Here is a 21,890-nt window from a genome sequence, read left to right as displayed (position 1 = left end):
ACCAAAGCCTAACTTGAGAGGTAGCAGTCAGGAACACTGTAGTATTGCCCATAAAACTTCCATCTTCCAAGAGAAGTACAAGCAAGGCAATATACAGACAAAATTCTGAAGTGGTATATAACTTATTTGGGTCCTATTAAACTGGAAATTGGGCCAATTTTACAGTTCTGATATTCACCCATATTCTGTAGGAAATTGCTGGGATAAAGAAATTCACTTTGCATAAATAATGGAATGGATTTTTCAATAAACATTTCAGTTAGCTTTTCCACATTACTGTAAGTGTCCCAAATAACTGCTTTATTTGCCATTTTGAATGGGAAGCATACTTTAGCAAAACAGACTAGCAAGAAATTCCAAGTTTCTCCCCATCATGAAAAGGCAATTTTTATTTTGTCTAAAGGAAGAAGTGGGAAGGATTTTAAGGACATTTTCTCCAGGCAGAGGAAGGTCCACTAATGTTAATAAAAGTTTAAAAAACAGAACCAAAAAGCCAAACAAACAAACAAAAAACCTTTTCGCATTCTACATAAAAGAAAGACTTTGCATTAAACTAGAAATATCTTTAATTTCTTCATGAGCAAGATATCACTTGCAGCTAGAATGACTATAATTTGTCTCACAGTAACCTCTACTGTCTTTGATTTGTCTTCATTAATGCTTTGTACTGATGGCTAAAGAAAGGACAAGGAATCACTCTGTCTTTATGTTCTAAAAGGAACCTGTAACACTGGAAATTAATACATTCACCAGTGAACACAATCTGAGGTATTACAATAGGTATAAATGGCACCTCCACTGCGCCTGAAGAAGATCTGATGGTATATTATTAAACTTTGCCCCATCATAGTTTGAACTCTTTTCTCTTTTTCTATTTGTTAAATAATCTTGAGTAATTGATTAATTCTTCCAAAGCATAATAAATAGTGTACCACTCAGTAACTTGGGTGTTTGCACACAAAGCTCCCCTTGCCTTCACCACAATGCTGCCTCTTGAGAAGCTGCCAATGGAGATTTCAGATCCTGTACTAAAGTACAGACTGAACTCTGCATTAGCTCAAGTCTGTAGGGCTGGATGGGACAATCTGGATCATTGGGCTCATTTACTGTTTTTGAAAAAAACAATGATGTATTCTTCTTTGCATAACCTCATGAAATATGACTTTTAAATCCACTTTTACCCTTGAAACTCCTGCTGGAAGTCTATTTCTTAACTTTAGTATGATGGTTAAAAGTCTTCCAATTTTGAGCCTAAATATGTATGGCAAATATCTCCCTTTTTGATCTTAGGCCAACACTGTCCTTTAGGTGAAGTAATCCTTCTCCCTCCCTGGGGTTCCCCCTCTAATGCAATTTCTGAGGACAACCACGTATCCTTTCAACTTCTGTTCTGCTAGGCTAGGGAAGCCAAGCTCTTTTGGTCTCCTCATTTATCTGGAATTAAAACTCTGATGCACACTCCACATCATCCAATTATGCTGCTCCAGGCAGACAGGAAATTTGAAAAGAGAACCTGCCAAAATCGACTCTACTGAGCCATTTTGAAATTTATAATAGTCCTTAATTTGGAAGTGAGTCTGACAGGAAGAAAAAAAAATCAGTAATTTAACAAATCTTTAAAATAGTTACCATCCAGGCTTGTGTTAAAACCAGACATGAGAGATCAAATATCCTAAAAAAATGGAGTTGGCAATAAAATGCAAGCACAATCCAATTTATACTTACCTACAGCAAATCCTTCATATCATAAACCACAGGTCAGTTTTATATGAAGTTCTTAAAATATACAGAAACCCCCCAGGTGCTGCAATTTTTTGGTAAAGATGCTGCCTGACTGTTAGGGCCCAAATATGACCTGTGATGTAAACATATTTCAATACCTACAACTTTGCTATTTGCATTTTTTTCCAGGAGCTTGTCATGTTCACAGTCTTGGCTACAGACCACAGTATCAGGAGTATTTGGCTGTTCTTTTAATTTTTACACCTACTACAGAACCATGCTTAGAGTGCAAAGAGATGGCCTTGATGTATCCCAACACAGTTAAACGGGAAAAAAAATTCAGAAAACATCCTGAAACACATTAAAGGACATCTAATTTTGTACTCACTAAGGCATATGTTGTCCTGGAAGAAATTCAGGAACTTCTGGCATTCATCTATGTCATTACCACTGTTGCTGCAGTCGCACCACGGGGCAACACTGAGACTGTTGGAGTCTATGTAGTTTGGTGTCATCACGGTGCCTGTTAAGAGTGAAACACAGTACTGTGAGCAAGCTTTGCACTGAAATATTCTTTCTACCCTAAGAAGAAAGCAAACAGCACTCGGTAAGTCAAGTATTTGGGGTTGGAATCACAACACAGACCCACAGCAGGGCTCTGACCTCCCGACTCAGTGGTTCTGGCTCCCTCCACTCTTCCACGCCCAGCCCCGTGCCGCAGTTCACACCCTGGGATGTTTGAATGCAATCACTCTGGGGTCTGTAACACAACTCACACATTAAAGACTCACTTCTCCTCTCCAAAAAGGATTCCCAGAGAGAGCTGAATCAGCAGAACTGAGAGGTAGAAAACCACGGCAAAGTAGTGGGAGAAGGTGAGCACCTCTTTAAAGGGCTCTGTTGCCAAATTAAAACACATATGGACCTGTGTCCTTAAGAGTTGTGCTCTAAAAATCTGATTTTTCTTCCTCACCTGTGTTTTTTCTCCTTTTAATTCTATCTGCAAATAAATGGCTGTGCTTCCCTGTTGAGTCTGCAACCAGCCTGAAAAAACATTTCTGAAATGCATGAGCAAGGAGAACACAAGTCATGCTGAGGGGAGCCCTAATACGTCTTGGAGAAGTGTTAACTCCAGGGTGCTCATTAGCAACCTGCCAAGAGAGTGGGTTATGGTGATGAACAGAGCAAAACCCAGTGTGCATGAAAAGGTAACAGCAGATTTTTTGCAGGTAATAAATTACTATTAATCTTGCTGTCTCACTGCTTCTTCAGTACAGCGATTATTTCCTAAATATTGTCAACAACTTCCAACGACAGGGTCATTCTAACTTGGTTACAAATTGTTGGGTAAATATTCTCACATTTATATGTCAACTCAAGGCTACCAAGAATGAAGTGAAGCCAAACAAGGTATTTGATGTCCTAAAAGATGTACAGCAACTGTTCAGCACTCATCTGGATCGAGAAACTTATCAGCACTTGCTGAAGCCACTAGTCTCACTGAAAGCATCACTCCAGCAGGTCAGATATTTCAAAATTCTCTAAGGATTGAGAAGTTTTAACCTTTATTTTATTTGTCTGACCAAAAAAGAAAAATGAAATAAAAAGGTGAAGGTATTCCAGACCTATACTGCTGTCAGGTTTTTCAGGGAACATGTTCCTCACTTGATAATCTGCAATTCTAGGACAGGTTATATATCATGAGGAAATGTGATCACATCTCCTCAAAACTGACATCAAAGTGGTCATTAAGAAGATGGAATAGACGAAGGACAAATGTTAGAGACACAAAGTGTACCCTAGCAGAGGAAATTTGGTCCAGGGTCCAATAGTCTGCAATAACACACGGGAAAGGGCTATCAAACATGAAGCTAAAAAAGGAACATTAGAAATAACACAAATCACAGACTGATGTCAAACAGCCTCTCAGTCACCAAGGCAGTGCTGGGAACTGAACAAATCAACATGCAAACTGCTTCAGATATGATGTGGGAGACAAAGGAGAACAGAGTAGGGCAGGCCTGAGAAAGGCAGTAATGTATATGAAAATGAATGCAGTCCCATTGCCAAGCTCACAAAAAGCATTTTTTTTTGGATGTTCTTAAAATTAGACTGCAGTCCCTTTGTCTACTTCACCTTCTAACACATAGTTGCATAGTAATAGTTGATCAAATCCTACATGAGATTAGCACATGAGTAAATAGCACAGTTCAAAATTTATTAAATGAAGGTAGAGAAGTTAGCAAAATAGGCAAATATCATTTGCATCATTAATGAAAACTGCAAAGCAGATAAATAAGAAAAGGAATGATGTTAAATTAAAAGAAAACCTATTAAAATGTCTGTCCCTTATCCTTTTGATGGTTCAGTACACTATTTCAGCCATGCAACATGACCTGAAAAGAAGTGAGAGAAAATGTAAATTGAGAGGATTTTGCAAATTGAAAGAAAACAGGATGAAAAAATAAATTCTAATTAGCCAATGCTTAGAGAAGGGTTAAAAAAAAAAGAAAAGTATTGAGGAAATTAAAAAGGTCACTGAGGTAAGACTTTCTTATCACAAAGAGGTAATAAGGTAATTAAAATGGGTCAAGACAGGGGTTAAAAGTGTAACAGATACTGAGGTACAATTAGGGTTGATGAATACAGGAAAGGCAGGACAAGGAAAGTGTGTACACAGCACACAAACTGTACATCCAGCAAAACCAGAGTGGCTGAAAGAGCAGCTAGTAGAAAATCAGTCTGTCATTTAAACCTGGGGGCAGATGTGAACCCAAGCGGATTATATGCTTGGCTTCCTGGGGTGGATTTGCTTTTTTCCCTGCAATGTGTGTGCCTTCCCCTTCCCCCCAGCCCTGCTAGCTGGCATCTTGGAAATTCGGCTGAAGGACACTAGAGATCAGAGAAACCATGGTGGTTGGCAGTAAAATAGGACATGCTTGGTTTTCTGAGCTCTGTGTATCAAATAGCTCTGTGATGGTCTCCAAGGCAGTCAGATATCCATATTTTAGACAAAAGCAGAATTGACCTGAACACAGCCAAAAGGTTGCTCAGGTTAGGGACAATTAAGAAGGGGCAGATGAATGGTGACTCCAGTTATTCACACAAACTCTCATGGAATTCCTGAAAATGCCAGAAAAAATAGGTGGATTTCACTCAAGACAAGGGAAAATGTGTCAGAAAGTGAATGCTAAAGCAGATCTTGAAGTCCACAGTTAGAGCAAACTTAATTGATGTGGGAGTGCAGACAGGTCCAGATGGCTTAGGCTGTAACCAAAGCACTGAATCTCAAACATGGCTATCCAAGTCTCCTTTTACATTTAATTTTTCATATTTTGCTGTTAATTTTCAAAAAGAATGTTAATTTTATCCCTATACTACAACAAGGAGCCTAAAGTAATGAATTCGGGTTTTCAAAATTCCTGTAAAATATACATACCTTTAAAATTATATGCCTAACACCCTGATGCAAACCTTAAAGCACCCTCTATAGTCTATTCTGCATTAAATTGATAAAGCACCTCATACAAAAACTGTGCCTGACTCTATTTCCACTAAGTCATTCAATTTAGGTGGGATTTCACTTATTTCAGTGAACTCTCATTCACATCCCTGTATGTGACAAGAGACTCACATCCACTGTACCTTCCATTAAGAATCTTCAATTTCCTGAACAAACTCTACGGATGTGCAATTCTTGATACATTTAATAAAATGGTTAACTGAAATCATATTTTAATGAAAAAATATTTTGCCTCAATTAAAACAAGATTGTGAATTCTGATGAATGAGGGAATCTGTGACAGCCCCTTACCCACAGCCTATCTCTTCCTCCTGTGTATTATATACACTAAGAAAACATTTGAAAGATTATACCTCTATCTCAGAATCTTACAAATGTGATGGTATTCACATGATTTACTCCAATTTTATATCAGATTGCTATCAGAAGCAGGAATTTACTGCTTCAGCACACGAAACTTGTTTTGGTAATTTTCTTGGTTTAACATAATCACTACCAAGAAGCAAAAGCTCTCGTAACACTACTCAGTTCCTCTTTTGCATGTCTCTAGGGACTAGCAGGAAGGAAGAAAAATGTTTATTTTTTCCCTTTGAAAACTAGATCTCCTTTTGATTTTAGCCCCTTAGGGATCCATTCCACATTTTTGATGTGTGACAGCGTTTTGCAGCACGGTCACCCACAGTAACACAGAAACACCTGACTATAGAACTGGGTCACCTTTGGGGTTAAACTGAAAAATGAAACCAACAAAACTGCCAAATTCCCCAAGTCCAGCAAGAACTTCTTGGCAGCTCTTACCCAGAAGTATCTATTAGTAACAGTTACTCCTTGCCAGCAGCCAGACTTTTTAATCTCATTGACTAGATCAGATTTCAAGGCTATTCAATTCTGTTTCAGAGTCAAATGACATTCTGTCATAACTGTTCCTATGTTAGACCCTTTGCATACTGTCCCAATCTCTTCAGCAGCATATCTTTTGAAGCCATCACATCTTGGTCTACCCATTGCCACATGGACTTGCCTCACTTCTCAGTTGCTAGAGTAGTAAGAATGATTAACAATAAGCCACTGAATGCAGCTTTCAGTCATTTCTCAGCAAACCCAACCTATTTTAGAAATAGTTTGGGTTTGATATTATCTCCAGAGACATTTATTTAACAGCAGGATCAGCTTCAGGGTCTCAGCTGGCACCTTCATGCCCAGCAGAAGGGGATATTACTGCATCACAGCAGGTGCAGGCTGTAAGCTTAAAAATATCTTATCTGGTGGCCTTTAAAATTTTGTTTGTTTCAGAGTTTTGACATTCACTTATTATTTATTGCCCAACTATGATATTTCTACAACACATTTGGCTTCCTAACGTGATCTCTCTCAAATACTGCGTGTGGCATATGGAATGTGGCTTCCAAAAGGGCATCCCTGGGCCTGCTGACAGTCAGGAAGGTGACAACAAATGAAAATAATTCTGTTGGGGAGGGAAGAGGACTTCAGAAGAGAGATTTGGTCCCTGTTCATCTCACTGACAGGCATCTCAGAAATCATTTAGAGTGGACAGAAGGATATCATGGAAAGAGCTGGAAGTGAAATGAGGCTGAATTGATTGTTTCATACCTCAAATGTCCTGTAAACTTTCCCTGAAGACCAGGAGGTATTTTACCCAACCTTGTGATGACAGCTGCAAAATCAACCAAGCTGCAATTACACTAGCTCCTTTTAACTTCCTGCTCTTCGGTCCTGTCCAAGTTCAACCATCTTAATAAGCTTTACTTTTTAAGCTTGAATTTATTTCAAATTCAAGCACCTTTCTGTCCTCAACTTCCATCCTTAATCTTCTTGCAACGTACAAACTTACCCCAGAAATTTCTGTAAGGTAAAACAGGGCCAATACACGTGGGTGGAGAATTTGGTCTAGTACCATATTGTACAGTACTATATTCCAGTTTTTATTTCATGTGGGCCTTCAGAAAGTGGTTTGGGTGTTTTTGTCAGACCGAGCAAGCCCCCCCTCCCGTGTCTGCTTACCAATGAGCCCCGAGTAAGCGAGCAGGCAGTCAGCATAGTTCTCCTTCAGACAGCTGCTAACAGAGCGTGACTCAGGCTGGCAGTTTGTGAAGAAATCTGCAAGGCGAGATCTGCAACATGAAGAAAAATGTGGATCTTTAAAAATCGAGCCTGCAGGCAATTCTTACCTTTTACACTCTCTTTATTTTTGGACAAGGCTTAATATTCTTTAACTCGAATGCGTACTGGGCACATTTCAGCCGATGAGAGTCTCTTTTGAAAATGCATCTCTTTCCAGAGTCTATTTCTGAAGTAAGAACAAAAAAGTGCAAGAAAACAGTGAAAAGGGACAGAACAACAGGGCAACGCCTGCCCTTTACTAAAAGAAATGTTCTACATTTTCATGCCAAGAACAAAAACACAAAGAGTGATTATCATCATTTGCCTGGATTTGAACTCTAACTGGAGTCAGAACACAGTTTCTCCTGTCTTACTGATTGCACAAAACTGTATGTTTGTACTCTGTGACTGCCCTGAGTTTCCAGGGAATGAGCTTTCCCCCTGCTCAGGACTGGCTGCAGGACCAGCTGGCTGCACTGGGCTAGCAGCACAACCAGCTGGCACCATCTCCACAGCCCTCCAGGGCCATGGTACTGAGAATCTGTTTTTTCTTGTAAAACATGCTTTTATCCAAAGTCCAGAGTGCTGGGTCCAGGGCTGAGAAGAAGGGAATGGGTGAGAAAAGGAGAGCACTACTTACGTACAGGAGGTGCTTTAAGACTAGGAGTGAAGCAGTGCTGTGATTAACTGATTACTACTACGTTGCAAAACAAAATAAAAGGACCAAGGCCAGGATTTCTTTCTGGTTATTTGTGCTTAAAGGCTGCATACTGGGCCCATTCAGGTCTGTGAAATTTTTGAGGCATTGAGATGAGGTGGGTCAAGGTCCCATATCCTACAGTTGCTCTCCTGTCCATCTTAGGCTTAAACTTGCAGCAGTGACTTTTGATTATTTATAGAGTGTCATTTAGACCTTTATCTCCATGAAAAAAAAAATTTATCCTCCCTGCTTCGATCTTCTTTGAAATAGGTATACAAATGTTCTTTTGCATATAACAACCCACAGTAATATCTCAGGATCAGGTGCTTGATCTTTGCAAAGCCCTCTCAAAATCAAATAATATAATCTGAATTTTCATGACTGCTCTAGCACTATGCAGATTTGCAATGTAAATGCTCTTTTTGAGTTTTGCAACAAAACCACAAAAGTTAGCAGAAACAAGTGATTTGCAAGTGATTTACTTTATTTGTTTACATGCTCCAGAGACTAATTATCTTTGTTTGCTTTATTGTTTTACCTACCCCAGAATGGGATTGGATACACATCATTAACTGGCCTGAAAGTAATCATGAGCAAACTTCAAAAGGTTCAGAGGCTTAGTCTGAGAAAGCATCCTATAAATAAACTCTATGCAGCCTATACCTGAATTTATCTGAGCTGTTGCCTTGGCCTGTTTTTATTTCCATCTCTCTCTAGCTGTACTGACACCAGCAAATCCATGGTTGCCTTCAAGCCACAAGTCAACTCTAAGCTTTTCATTCCCTCTCTTCCCTTATTTAACCACTTAACCTTGAGAGGGAAATTTGCACCCAGTTGCCTTTCATAGCTTTAAAAAGTCAAGCTCTCTACCAATCCTTCAAGACGCCCTATATGTATACATGAAATTCTAAATTCACAGAAAATCTCTGCTTTGCTGTTTAACATACACTGCACCCATCAGGAGACAGGCTGAGAAGAAATGGGTCCCACAGTATGGGAAGGGGTAAAGAGCAGCACCGCGAAGAAAATCCAGGCAAGAAAACCCTGTGTCACTGCAGTGAGTCCTCTCTCAGTCAATAGTTAAGATAGTGGCTCGAATCCAGCCTTTGGATCAATTGAGAACAAAGACAGCTGACAGTTTCCAAGGATTTTTATACTTCTGCTAATACCTGGATGAAGTCAGGTTTAGGACAGAATAGAGCCCATTACATCTCTCTAGCATTAAAAACCTCTGCCACGGTAGAAAGAGCAAGCCTGCTGTATGGGCAACATTTCTGCATTTCTAAACAAAGTAGCTCCTCAGACTGAAGTTCCATTATTTATTTGACTCCAAATAAATCTTTCTGGAGATGCAAGTATACAATCACCATCTTGATAATCCTGAGAACACTTATTGCAATCATTTCATCGTTCTTAAATGTCCAGCTCTCCCTTAGGTTATTACGTGCATTGGTCCAGAGATCATTTAATACATTCCTCTTCTCTAAATGTTTTTAAGGACTGGTAACTATGGAATAACACCAGCCATTTACTGCCCAGTCTGCTTAAAGAACTTCTTTGTTGTAAGCCCTAAAGGAGGCTAGAAATTGCTCTCCTGATCTCCTTTGCATAGAGCTTGATTTCTATGTGAATTTCTGAAGAATTTTTGTGGTCATAAAAGGTAATGATCTGACAATGTTGCACATTTAAGTTTTCCTAAGTCAAATATAGTTCAGACAGCTCTGGTCCAAGCACTCCTGGACATTATCATGCACCTCTTCCCTAGTGACTCATCCAAACTTCATAGGATCAAAGCTCTCGCTCTCTCCTGAGCTGTTAACTACAGCTGATATTTATGTGGATTCATTTCCACCGGACATAAACCTAAGGCGAGGAAATAAAAAAAGAGACAAACCTACACCTGCTATAAAATAACTCCAGTACTGTCACAAAATCCTCACTGTGCACAGCAGCATTAATGATTTTCTTTCCTTTCCTTTCCATTAAAAAAGGCAACTGAAGGGAACTACTCAGAAGTCATCTAACTGGGAGGATGAAAAAATAAAAAATAAACTTTCTTTCCTTTGCAGAAATCGCACAAATTAAATTAGTCCTATCTTAGACCTGGAAAATCTCACCAAAGTAAACCACAGATCTTCTGGAGGCTTACTTTAAATATTTTGTATACAACCAGTCGAAAAAGTAAGAATAATCCTATTGGCAAATTCAAAGAAAATCTGCTCAAACAACAAACAGTCTTTCTGAAAGAAGAGGAAAAAAATCCCAAACCTGCTATTCTCTAATGCTTTGTATTAGCACCAGTAAAATAATTTGTAACAGTTAAAAACACAATGGAAACAAAGTTAATTTGCTCTCCTTATGATAGTGGTTCTTCGAATACTCAGCAGGATAAATCAAAACTTTCAAATTTTGCTTACAAATAAGCTTTGTTAATAGCAGTATTGTGTTTAATCTGCATATAATTTTTTAGGCAATTTAATTTCATATTAGCACAGCTTGTTGCATAGACAATATTGATTAGGCTTTTACTATTTTTTGTTCTCAAGGTTTTGTAAAAGCTCTTTGATATCCTGAAGTTATCCTTGATATTTATCAGTTCTGCCTCTTTAAAGATTTTCAACTCAGCTTTAGTATTGGTGCAATATATAAAAGTATGATATAAAATTATGAAGTTGCAGGAAATTTTTTAAATCAAATTTTTAGTTTGGATCTGGTGTAAATCATGGCCTATCAGAAAGGAACTCCATGAAACAGAGTCCTTGTCAACAAGTACCTGTATTGTAGATCTTGATTTCTCTTACTTTACTTATTCTCTCTGACTGAATTATTGGTACACAAGCCTGCAAAGAGAGGAATCTTCTTTCTCAGCCTCACCTTTGCATTGGTGATCCTCAGACCAAGACAGACACTGAGTCCAGGCCTCCTGCTGACTGCACACACATGCAGGTGATGCTCAACTGAGTGGTTACAGCTCCTTGCTCTGTTAGGAATGCAGGGAGCGACCCTGCTGTCCCCTGTGCACACCCCAGGCATGTTAGGTGAAGGCTGGACATGCTCACTGCTGCCTCTCTTTACATTGCTGCTTGAGTTTAGGTACCTATTTATAGCAGGAACATAAAGAGTAGGTAAATGTCAAAGCTGAGAGATTGGGGTGACTACACTAATTAGTCAAAGCTGCTCTGGCGTCTAGACACCATTTGGCAGTGTAGTCACGTAAGGGAAGCGCTGCATCAATATTCAAAACAGAAAAGAAGTATAAATCTGACACTGAAAAAACCCAGACTAAGTCAATGAATGTGTGTCATAGTGATAAATGGCACCATTATAGAAAAAACAACAAGTCCCAGTGCTTGTTCTTCTTTTGTGGGGGTCAACTGCTACTCCGTAGTTACAAACAGCTCCTGTACAGCTGGGGTGGTGCTGCTTCTCCTGGGATGCACTAGAGGGAAGAGGGCTTGGTATGTGGCCAAACTAAGGGCTTCATTGTTGGAGGAGCACTTCATTTGCTCTTGCTTTCATACACAGGGCAGTGAGAAAATAAGGCAAAGGCTACATAAGCAGCTCTATCAACCAGTGAGACCAAAAAAAGTCACAGAGCAGCTCCATAACAAGAGATGATCCTCCTTGCACTCAGTAATGTAGCCTTGATCCATCTTCTATTCATTAAAAGACACTAGGGCAGTGTAGCATTAATACACCTCACTGTGGAACACCTGTGAGCAAGTAGAAATGTTGACATTTTTCTTTAGGAGGTCACTTTTACATGTATTTACTAAACAGCAACTTCACTAAATTTTTTCAACAAAAGGTTAGTTTCTCTTTGGTTGCTACTCTCCTTCTCAAAAATGAGTGTCCAGGCCCTGAGGGCACTGATGTTCCTCCCCACCCCTGGGGCATCCCCCACCCAGTCTGGGGCCCAGAACCCCACTCAGCCCCATAAAGCATCAGCTGCTGCCCCAGCAGTGCTGTAGGACCTTGGTCTCCAGTCCCGCAGCCCGGCCCTACCCAGCCAGGTCTGCCCATGGGCTGATGTCCCTGCCTGTCCCCAGGGACGTACTCAGGACTACCTTGCTCCCTAGTTGGGGTGGTGAGATGAGCCCAGCCTGTCCCTGGGAGTCCCCAGTCCATGATGCACCCTGACATCCAGCTCAGCATTTGTACCTTTTGGCAAGGGGGAAGGGTGAAAAAGTAAAAATCTGATGGCAGACCGTTTGCTGAATATTGAAGGCAGTTTCTCTCATGAGCTGATCAAAATCTTTTGCAAAATTGGCAGAAACCATTACAGAATTTTGGACCTCAAATACCAGCTACTAACTGAAACAAGCTAGTTTTTTAATCTGGTTCTGCTTCTGTTTTGTTATTTTAAAAGACTGGCAGCCTAAACCCAAGCAAATATTTGATTCTGGATTCAATTTATCTTTAAAAACTGTGTTATTCATCTGGAAGCAAAACATGGTCAATCCCCAATTATACAGAGGCAGCCTATTTGGATTGTGGAATAACTAGATACAGAAGCAAACACCAGAGACCACAGAAGATTCATTCAGATGCCTTGTAGCATCAGGAATGCTTGCTCAGAGCATCAGGCACAAACACAATAGCCCAACAAAGCTGGTTCCTCCAGATGAGCACCCACACTCAACCCAAACTGCCCAGCTGACTCTGCACCATGTTCCCCACCATGTTTGCCAACTCATATGCTGCTCATGCTTTTTGTTTACCAGGGACCTTCTGGACCTCCACAGTACCCCAGAAAATGGAGAGCTACCTCTTAAAAATTGAGTCATGCAAAAGGAAAAACATTTCCACCTATGCATATCTATATACTAAAAACTACCAGTAAGAAGATTGTATTCTATTCTTCTATCAACAAACTCATTTTTCAGAGTAACAAGCGCTCTACAATAAACATAAACCACACCCATATTTCTTTACTGTATTCTGTGCAAGCAAAATAAGTTCTATACCATTTTCTGTTAGTCTTTTCCTTTCCCCTTGTTCATGTCATCTGCTGGAGACCACTGAGGTCTTTTTACACAGTATCTGCTACAGAAGATCAAAAAGAACTTAACAAAACACTAATGTCATAGTTTATCAATGTTAATTAAATCCTCTAAGTGACTCAAGATCATGTATGAGAGTAATTTTAATTTAATATATTAAGTCTCCTTTGGGGTTAAGGGAAACTACTAAGCTCAAATGTGATTCCAAACAAGTATGATTTATTTGAAATAGGGTTATATAAACATTTTTATACTACTGACCTTTTGTGTAATAAAACCAATTTCAAAAAATACGGTGAAAGGATTGAGTGTAAGGTAATGCAATAGAGAATTAGAACAGTGATTCTCAGATGCTGTGACACAAAACAGAATTTTATCTTTCTGTTTGCAAGAAAAACTAGCTCACATCATTTTTTAGAGGCCTGTTTGAGAGAACATCTGGAAAACATTCCACAGGAAATCAAACCTATATTAAATATGTTTTGCTGTGCTCTGTTTCCTTGTATCGACCTTAAGCATTCATAATGTGTTTCTGTCTTCTCAGCTGCAAAGAAAACACTTCTCTCAGAGTCTCCTACAGAATGACAGGCTGAACTGTCACTCTGTGATTTTATCGGGGAATGCTGGTAAGATTTCTATTTAGTCTACCTGTCTCTGCACCAAAGCTCTTCAATAACATGAACAAATCCACTGGCTGCTTTCCAAATACCATGAATTTGTATACTTTCATTTCATTGCATTTCCTTTATGCTTTTTAATTCGAAGCTTCTAAATCTAAATGTCTGTCATATTTAAAGCCTCAGTGTCTCTTGGTAGTGTGTTACTCAGCAAAGAACTAGTGCATTACAGGTAGAGTTGTTCTCACTTCATTAGCTGGGCTAACAGAAGAGTCTTTGAATTACAGGGTGGTAACCTAAGAAAATCACTGTCACTCTTGAAAAGTAAACCAAGGAAAATTAGTGCCACTGCAAGTCCTTGAGCATGCCACGGGACACTTCAGTGTTTAATAACAACTACATTGTGAGTGCAGACTGAAAGGATGTGCTTCCAAGTACCTGAGGAAGACATCCATGACAATAATATTCTCTGTAACCACTTAAATAAACTATAATACACTATTGTTGGCTCAAGCGTGAAACTGTTGGGAATTTGGAGACAGAAAATAATCTTAAAAGTACAGTACAAGTTGTCTCTTTACCAGAAATGTTCCTGTTGGTAGATGTACTGGAACATCAGGTTTCCTAAGGTTATGTAGGGATGCTCTTTGCATAAGGAAAATAACTCAGTGGTATGTGTGGTGGCTTTACTGAAGGAAACAACTCCGTGACCCCTTGTCAGAGAGGTGGTTAAAGGAAAGAAAGAGTGTCCAGTGTAGCCCTGCACTCAATCATTCAGGGTCTGTAGGCAGCCAGCATGGTTGAAACCCACCCTGGAGCTACTCTAAATGCTGTTCTGGCTTCAGGAGTAAGAAAACAAATATAAAATCAGAACTATAGCAGATAAAAGCAGATTAGAATCACTTTTATATGAACCCATTTTTTTTTCACCCACAAACCAACCCCATAAAACAGCAAGTCGAAAAATTCTGGCAGTAGCAAACCAAGAGAGCATTGATTTTATTCAGCATGTTTTACTTGCTTTTAGAAGTAATATGGATATATAATAATAGTACAAAAAAAGCATGATTTGTAGTGCAAGATGGGAAAATAAACCCTTTTTACCAGTTAAGGATGATGTGCTGTCTTAAGAGCTTTTTTTTTTACTTCACTGCCTAAAAAACATGAACACATGAGGCAGAGGAAAAACGTGAGGCCACGAGCTGAGGGAACTGTGATATACCCAGGGGTGTACAGAGGTGGCTCTGAAATGCACTGTCCATTCTGAAGAGTATTTTGCAATGCTGCACAATGGCCAGTTACTTACATGTATCTCCAGCATTTCATAACCCGAAAAAGGAGCATCGGAACTGAGAGGACAAGCCCTGTGGTTTATGCTTGAATTGGAACAAAAGAAAATGAACTGAATATTCAAATTATATGGTTTGAACTGAACACAGGTCTTCGTGATACGTGCTTTAAAACAGAAAAACTTGCTTGAATTGTTTATAGAATGTGCTTGAACAAATATAATGTAAGCACGAACATGAATGTAAGGTCTTCTATTAATAATCACAGAGAAGGGTCACAGTCAGCTCACACAGAAAATCTATATTCAACAGCAAACACACACCAGAAAACTTCTTCTGTGTCACTTGTTTTAAAGCCAGCAGATTATGAAAGCAGAGGAAACAACCACCACCTCTGCTGAGAAGTCTTTGCAGATACATTTACATCTGGCTTCCACTTAACAGCAGTTACTCCAGAAACATGGCAGCGCTTATACCATAACGGGAGCAACACAACTTCTCTTCAGTAAACATAAAAATGCTAAAATCTGAAAATATGCATGTGGCTGTCACTCGTTCTGTTCAGAAACAAAGTTTTATTTTTAGCTCCAGTGCTTACATTTTCTCCCAGCTATTTTAATAGATGAACTGCCACCAGAAATATTCTCTCGCTGGGCTCTGATGTAGAATGATATAAATAACCTTTACAAAGTCCAGCATAACGGAATGGTAAAATCAGTTGACATTCTCTTAATTAGCACTGCCTGAAGATTTACCTACAAAGAACAGGAATAGCCAAATCCATCCCTGGAATAAATCCACTGAAGTCATTGATGTCAGAGGAAGTACACTGGGAATGGACTTGATAGAATAGCTCTGTTATTCACATTAAACACAGAGCAGCTTCTTGCCTGTAGCATACACATGGCTTGAGGTAAATGAAAAAAACATTTTGATTTATTAAAGAAAATGCTTCTGCATGATATTTACACACTTTCTTTGCCCCAGAAAGAGCAAGTTAGCCAAATGTGACCGAGTGTACATAGCAAGGGAACACAAATCTTCTCTTCACCAGTTCTAACAGATTGGTGGGTGAAAACTACTCAGGCATACCAGGGGATGCTAAACTCCTCTCTATAGAAATCTCTCAACTAATAATTCAACAAATTAGCAGTAGAAGTACTCTTAGTGGAACACCATCCAGCAAAGCAATTAAGTGCTTGCTTAACTGTAAGAACATGAGTAGCTCCAAATTTAGATCTCCATTAAAGTTTAATGCCAAATTTAACTGTCCTGGATTTCAGTATTTTTGACTAAACATGTGTGAAACTGCTTAATTAACATATGTAGTTTAATCTCTCCCCCCTGAAAAATCAACAAAACAAAATGGGCGACATTTTCCCTGCTGTAATCCCTTTCCTGGCTCATGTTCCTAATCTGCACTATTCTCAATTCTTAAATTGTACAGGCAGATTTTCCTTCTCACTAAGAATAACAAAATAATGCTTTTCAGACAAAATGATACACACAGAGACCTTGACACTCAGGGAAAACCTTATCCCTCTACAACTGCTTGAAAGGAGGTTGTAGCAAGGTCGGGGTCAGTCTCTTCTCCCAAGCAACAAGTGATGGGATGAGAGGAAATGGCCTCAATTTATGCCAGGGGAGTTCAGATTGGATCCTAGGAAAATTTCTTCATGGAAAGGGTTGCCAAGCATTGGACCAGGCTGCTCAGGGAATCAGAGTCACCAGTCCTGGAGGTATTTAACAGACCTGTAGATGTGGCTCTTGGGGACACGGTTTGGTGGTGGGCTTGGCAGTGTTAATGGCTGGACTTGATGATGCTCAAGTTTTTTTTCCAACCTAAATGGCTCTGTGATTCTATGAAGGACCACACGTGGACAACAAAAATGTCCCCAGGTTCTCGGAGCAAAAGTTTAGGGGTGACAAACACTTCAGTCCACTGAAACATTCTGACTAAAAAGAGACTGGATATCTAAATATGGCCTATGAAACCTGAATCACTGGTATCCACGTTTATTTTATGATTGCTCTATGTTTATGCATTCATACGTTTTTCCCACTTTCACTTTTTCAACCCTGTAGACAGGCAATAATGAACATTCAGTGCTTATTTTTAACCTTAAAGGTAACCAGAAAGGACCCAGCCTGATCAGGGATACTGCCAAAGCCACACCATTCAGACAGAAGTTGTCTGAATCAAAGAGCAATGACAATGTTGAGGCATAACTTGTGTTTCACAGATAATGAGCACAAGAGAACTGCACTCCCTTTTGTGGAGACCAGCCTTCAGGAATCAGCAGAGGTTCTGGCTGGCTGAAGGGATGCTGCCTGGAGAGTTTCCAGCTTGCCTGCCAAGGGACCCCAGCGTGAAGATACTGTCTAGTTACTGCTTCTTGGAGCGTAAACCCCCTGTGAGGGAGGCTCTCTCTTCATTGTTGGAGCACAAAGTGAAGAGGAAATTGGGTGCAGGAATAAGGCTGAGCTATTTTTCTAATTACTATATCCTTGCGTCTTTCCTTCTTTTCGGAGAAGTGCCAATCACCCAGCAAGCTTTTAATCTTCAAGACCCTCTTAAGCAGAACAGAGAGAGTATAAATGAGGGCCAGCCAAGCAGATCTTGGCACTGCAGAATAAGATCCATCTACACTTCAACAGGGACAAAGCAGTCTTGTTTTGCTGGATGTTTGGATTTTTTGATTCCAAAGGGATTTACGGATATATTATAAGGAAGGACTGTTTGATTAATTTTGTGTTTTATTCAGATGGAAGAAATTTAAAATTATCTTTGTTTACGAGAGGGAAGGGAGAGCAATATTCTGTCTATTTACTCTGCTAACAGATCAATGTAATGAATCATGTAAAGGACTAAAAGGGAAAGAAATAATATGATATTACAGCATTTTCTATCTTCGCTTTGCCTTTCTTGAAAGGTTTTTGCTTATTTTGCAGAGACTGCATTAATATTTTTTCCAGGCAGCAATTCCCCACACACATGCTCCACTACACCATCATGTTTCCTCTGCAGAGCACACCAGCTTCTTTTCCACCTCCCCTCATATTGCATTTTTTGAATTTTCTGAACTGTCATCATTTCTCACTATCAGTTCATTAAAATTAATGAATACCTGGGTTTTTTCACTTAAATAAATATGATACCTCTAGCAATATATGCATACATGCATATATTTACATGCTTGTATATACATATATAGGTATAAAAACCATTCTTCAAATTCAGACTTTGTTATAAATGTGAAGTGAGCTTCTGGGCATGGGCCAAACAGTAGTTTTAAATTTTTTTCTGTCCCACTTGGTATTCTACAGACACAGGAGCTGGAGCTCCCCTAAGTCCAGAGAGCAGAAGGATCTGCAGGTAGCCCCAGCTCAGGCTAACCCTGCTGCACCATGAGCATCCTACATGTACTGCAGGGTGAGTCAGGCAGCACATGAGGCTGCTCACCCACTCCCTGACTCAGTCTCCAAACACACAATGTAGGCATAGCCTGCACATCCCTAGAAATCAAGAGTGTCCTTTTTTTTTAAATGTGCTTTACCACATAAGAAAAACTATGTTGTCCTGGTTTTGCATAACCACAGCAAACCAATCATTCCAAGGAGCTGCCAAGAGTGCTTTGAATGCCAAACTGATATAAATATCCTGGAAGGACTCACATCCAGCTCTGTTACACAGAACTGGATAATGCTACTGTGTCCTTCATGAAAATCCACCAAGTGTCCTTTTACCATGCAAAACTAGAGTCAGGCTGAGAGTGAGCAGTCAGCTACTTTAATAGCTGGCCAACCAAACTGCCATCGATACAAGCTCCAAGGCTCAGAAAGGGAGGCAGCACCCATGTTCTCCCTCTCATTGCTGAATTACAGATGACCACTCGACCATGGCAGGGTACTGAGGGAGGAAAAGCACATGCACAGATGTGGGTGAGGAGGTACCATAAGTGGCCATGATAGAATTCAAGCATGTCAGAGAAGCAGTGAAAGCCAGGTAATTGCTGGGAGATCTGGAAAGAGGAGATGAAAGGAGACTAAGAGAGGGGAAGAGACAGAAAAAGAGCGTAATTCTTCATCCCCTCTTCCATCTCCTCCCACACATCCCTCTAGTGCACTCCTCCCTGCTACTTGTTAATGCTGTTAACTGAGGACAGCTCCCTCCTAACACAAGATGCTGGGCTCCCCTGCTCCTACAGAAGGACAAGAAAAGGTTGCCTGCACATTTATAACATCTCATCACAGACTTGTCTATAGTCTTGAACCTCAAAGGTGCAGGTTTGCAGTCAGCAATGGTACTTGTTGCAGGAACAGTCCACAAGTCTTGCAGAGAAGTCACGTTTACAAACAGGTTACAGGTATAAAGGACTTACAGGTTTGCACATTTCTCCTGGAAAAGGAGCATGGATACAGTGACTCCCTTTCCAAAGGTAAATTATCATTTAAAAGTGTTCAACAGAATATCATGAAGGAAAATTATTTTCTTTGCAAGTTTTTTGCCTTTTCAGGAAATGCAGTAAGCAGCTGAGCTTTTGTTCTAACTTTTACATGAACTCTTCTATGCACTGACAACAGTGTTTGCTTATCTTCCCAGTGTTCTGATACCTGTAGAAACAGGAATCTTTCATACAGAGCTGAATGGGTGGTTGCAACAAAATTAAGGCTACATGACCAGAAACTGGTCAAGAGGTAAGAACGCACCAATGAAAGCACATATATAAAGATTTATCTCTCTGTGCACACAGTGCTGAAAATATCTTTCATTGTATTTTCAAGGACATGACCCATCTATTAAAACCTAATAGGGTATTTCACAATTATCCTTCAGACATGCCACGAGAAGTTATTTAAATACATTATACAGCCATTTTATAATTTTTTTCAGAATCAAACAGCTGTAGACAGCAACATGTACTTTTTGAAGAAATAAAGGCAAAACATTGAGAATTGTATTTATATTATAAAGAAAATAACAACAACCACCTCAAAAAATCAGTGCAAACCACTGTCTTCTGAAAGTTTAGAACTTCTTTCTGGCTATTTCAGCGTCAAAAATGAGCCCAAGTGATTTGGCCAGCCATTTTGAATATAACAACTGTAGAGGACAAGAAACATGCTGTTACCAGTTTCTTTACTGCCCTTCTTTTCTGATCTTTACAGCACATGATACTGTTCTTTCAATAAATAATGGGTCTGTATGGTTATCATTCTGGTCAGTGCCTTGTGAACATACCCAGGAAAGAGAGGAGCTATACAAATTCAAAACAAACAAAAAAAAGACCAAACTAATGACTCACAATTTCATTACTCAAGCAGAATAGTTTTTGAAACACTGTCAAATGTGATAGGGGCAAATATGAAGCACCCTGACCTGCATTTAAAACATTTTTAAAACACGCCAATCAACTTTCTAAAGTGTAATTGTTGGCTGAAGTGATCAGATCAAGAGGTTCCTCAGAGGTTTGTGCTATTCCAGGACATTCACTGGAGAAAGTTACTGATGGCATATTGTTTTTCCTTAGAAGACTTGTTTATGTTCATAACAAAAAGGAACTCTAATGGCTTCTTTTTGTTCTTTTTTTTTTTTGCTTTTGCTTTCAGTGAGCATTGCCAGACATGCCTGAGAGACTGATTTGTTTCAAAGATGCATATGGACTGGGATACAAGCAGAGGCAGCAGAAAAATGATAATGAAAGTGAACCCTTCAGTATTCAGATAAAGCTGAAAAATTAGGACTGTTTATGTAAGTCAGAACTTATTTGCATTTCCTGACATTTCTGGTCTGTTTTTCCCTTTATTAAAGGTTTATGTTACATAAAAAATAGATTAATGAATAAAAAATAAGCCAAGCATCCCACCATGTCTACTAGTGGTATCTGCATTTTGGCTGAATTGCCCCTGCTCTTAACTCTGTTTCAAGAACAGATTCAGTGAGATATATATATATACACACACACACATATATGTGTTTACACCAGGATGAAGCTTCTAAAGAGCATTCAATATGGAATGTTGAAATACTTGTTTGCATAGGCCCAGTTGATACAGAGTATGGGCAGATTGAATTCTTGCATTTCTTAGGAGGCAGCATTCATAAACCACTTACAAACACATTTTCAGAAAACCTTTAGAACTTGCACTCCTGGTCTTAACCAGCATTTTGAGAAGGCTTTAAGACACACAATAGGCATAGAAATAATAGTTTCTAAATTACTTGGTTTCACAGTAGGCAGATCGTATTTTCAAATTATTCTGCCATTTAGATACTCTTTCTGATTTCAAAATGAAATATAAGTTACCAGAGTTAGAATTACATACCTACTGACTGCTGCTTTCAATTATTCTAAACATACCTGGAACTACTATGAGGACTGATATTTATCAGTGCCAATACTTTCAATAGCAAAGAGGAGATCATCTCCCATTTTTTCCCTCCCCTGCCTAAGTCCCTGTTTTCCTGCAGGACCAGGGGAACAAATCACACCAATTCCCTTTAAGTGCATAACAAGTCACAGAGACAAAACGTCTTTCAGTGTATTATGGATAGGCTGGAATAGGTCTGGTGCCAATTCCTCCTCGCCATGACAGCAGTGAGGGAAGATATTAAATACAGTAGCAGTTTAGACAGCCCAGGAGGCAGTAACACTGATGTGAGATGGCTCCCAGCAACACATCAAGCTTGTTTTACCTTCACAGGCCCCAAGAGTTGCCCACACTGACTATCCTAGACCCTGTAGGCATTGCCCATCCCTTCCCTTGTACCAGGGCTGCTCCTCACCCTCATAGCCAGGTCTCATTGAGCCTTGCAAGAGCCTAAACTTTTTAATTAAAGCAAAATCCCCAGGAGGAACCTATAAAGAAATCCATTTTCATCTCAGTGCTGGCTGCAACTTCAGGCAGAGATTC

The 21,890-nt window shown here is 39.5% G+C and overlaps 1 protein-coding gene across 1 annotated transcript in view; it reads right to left on the bottom strand.

Moving 5' to 3' along the window:
* GFRA1 (GDNF family receptor alpha 1) overlaps positions 1-21,890 on the bottom strand; it is a 137,562-nt gene that overhangs the window by 27,367 nt on the left and 88,305 nt on the right. Inside the window, exons 5-6 of the mRNA XM_071563376.1 lie at positions 7,268-7,377; positions 2,111-2,245 (exon numbers count right to left, since the gene is read on the bottom strand). Of these exons, the coding sequence (XP_071419477.1) occupies positions 2,111-2,245; positions 7,268-7,377 (245 nt within the window). The remainder of the gene's footprint in view (positions 1-2,110; positions 2,246-7,267; positions 7,378-21,890) is intronic.

The sequence above is a fragment of the Pithys albifrons genome, chromosome 9 (genome assembly GCF_047495875.1).
Source record: "Pithys albifrons albifrons isolate INPA30051 chromosome 9, PitAlb_v1, whole genome shotgun sequence".
NCBI lineage: Eukaryota > Metazoa > Chordata > Aves > Passeriformes > Thamnophilidae > Pithys > Pithys albifrons.
This window is presented reverse-complemented; position numbering and strand designations above follow the sequence as displayed.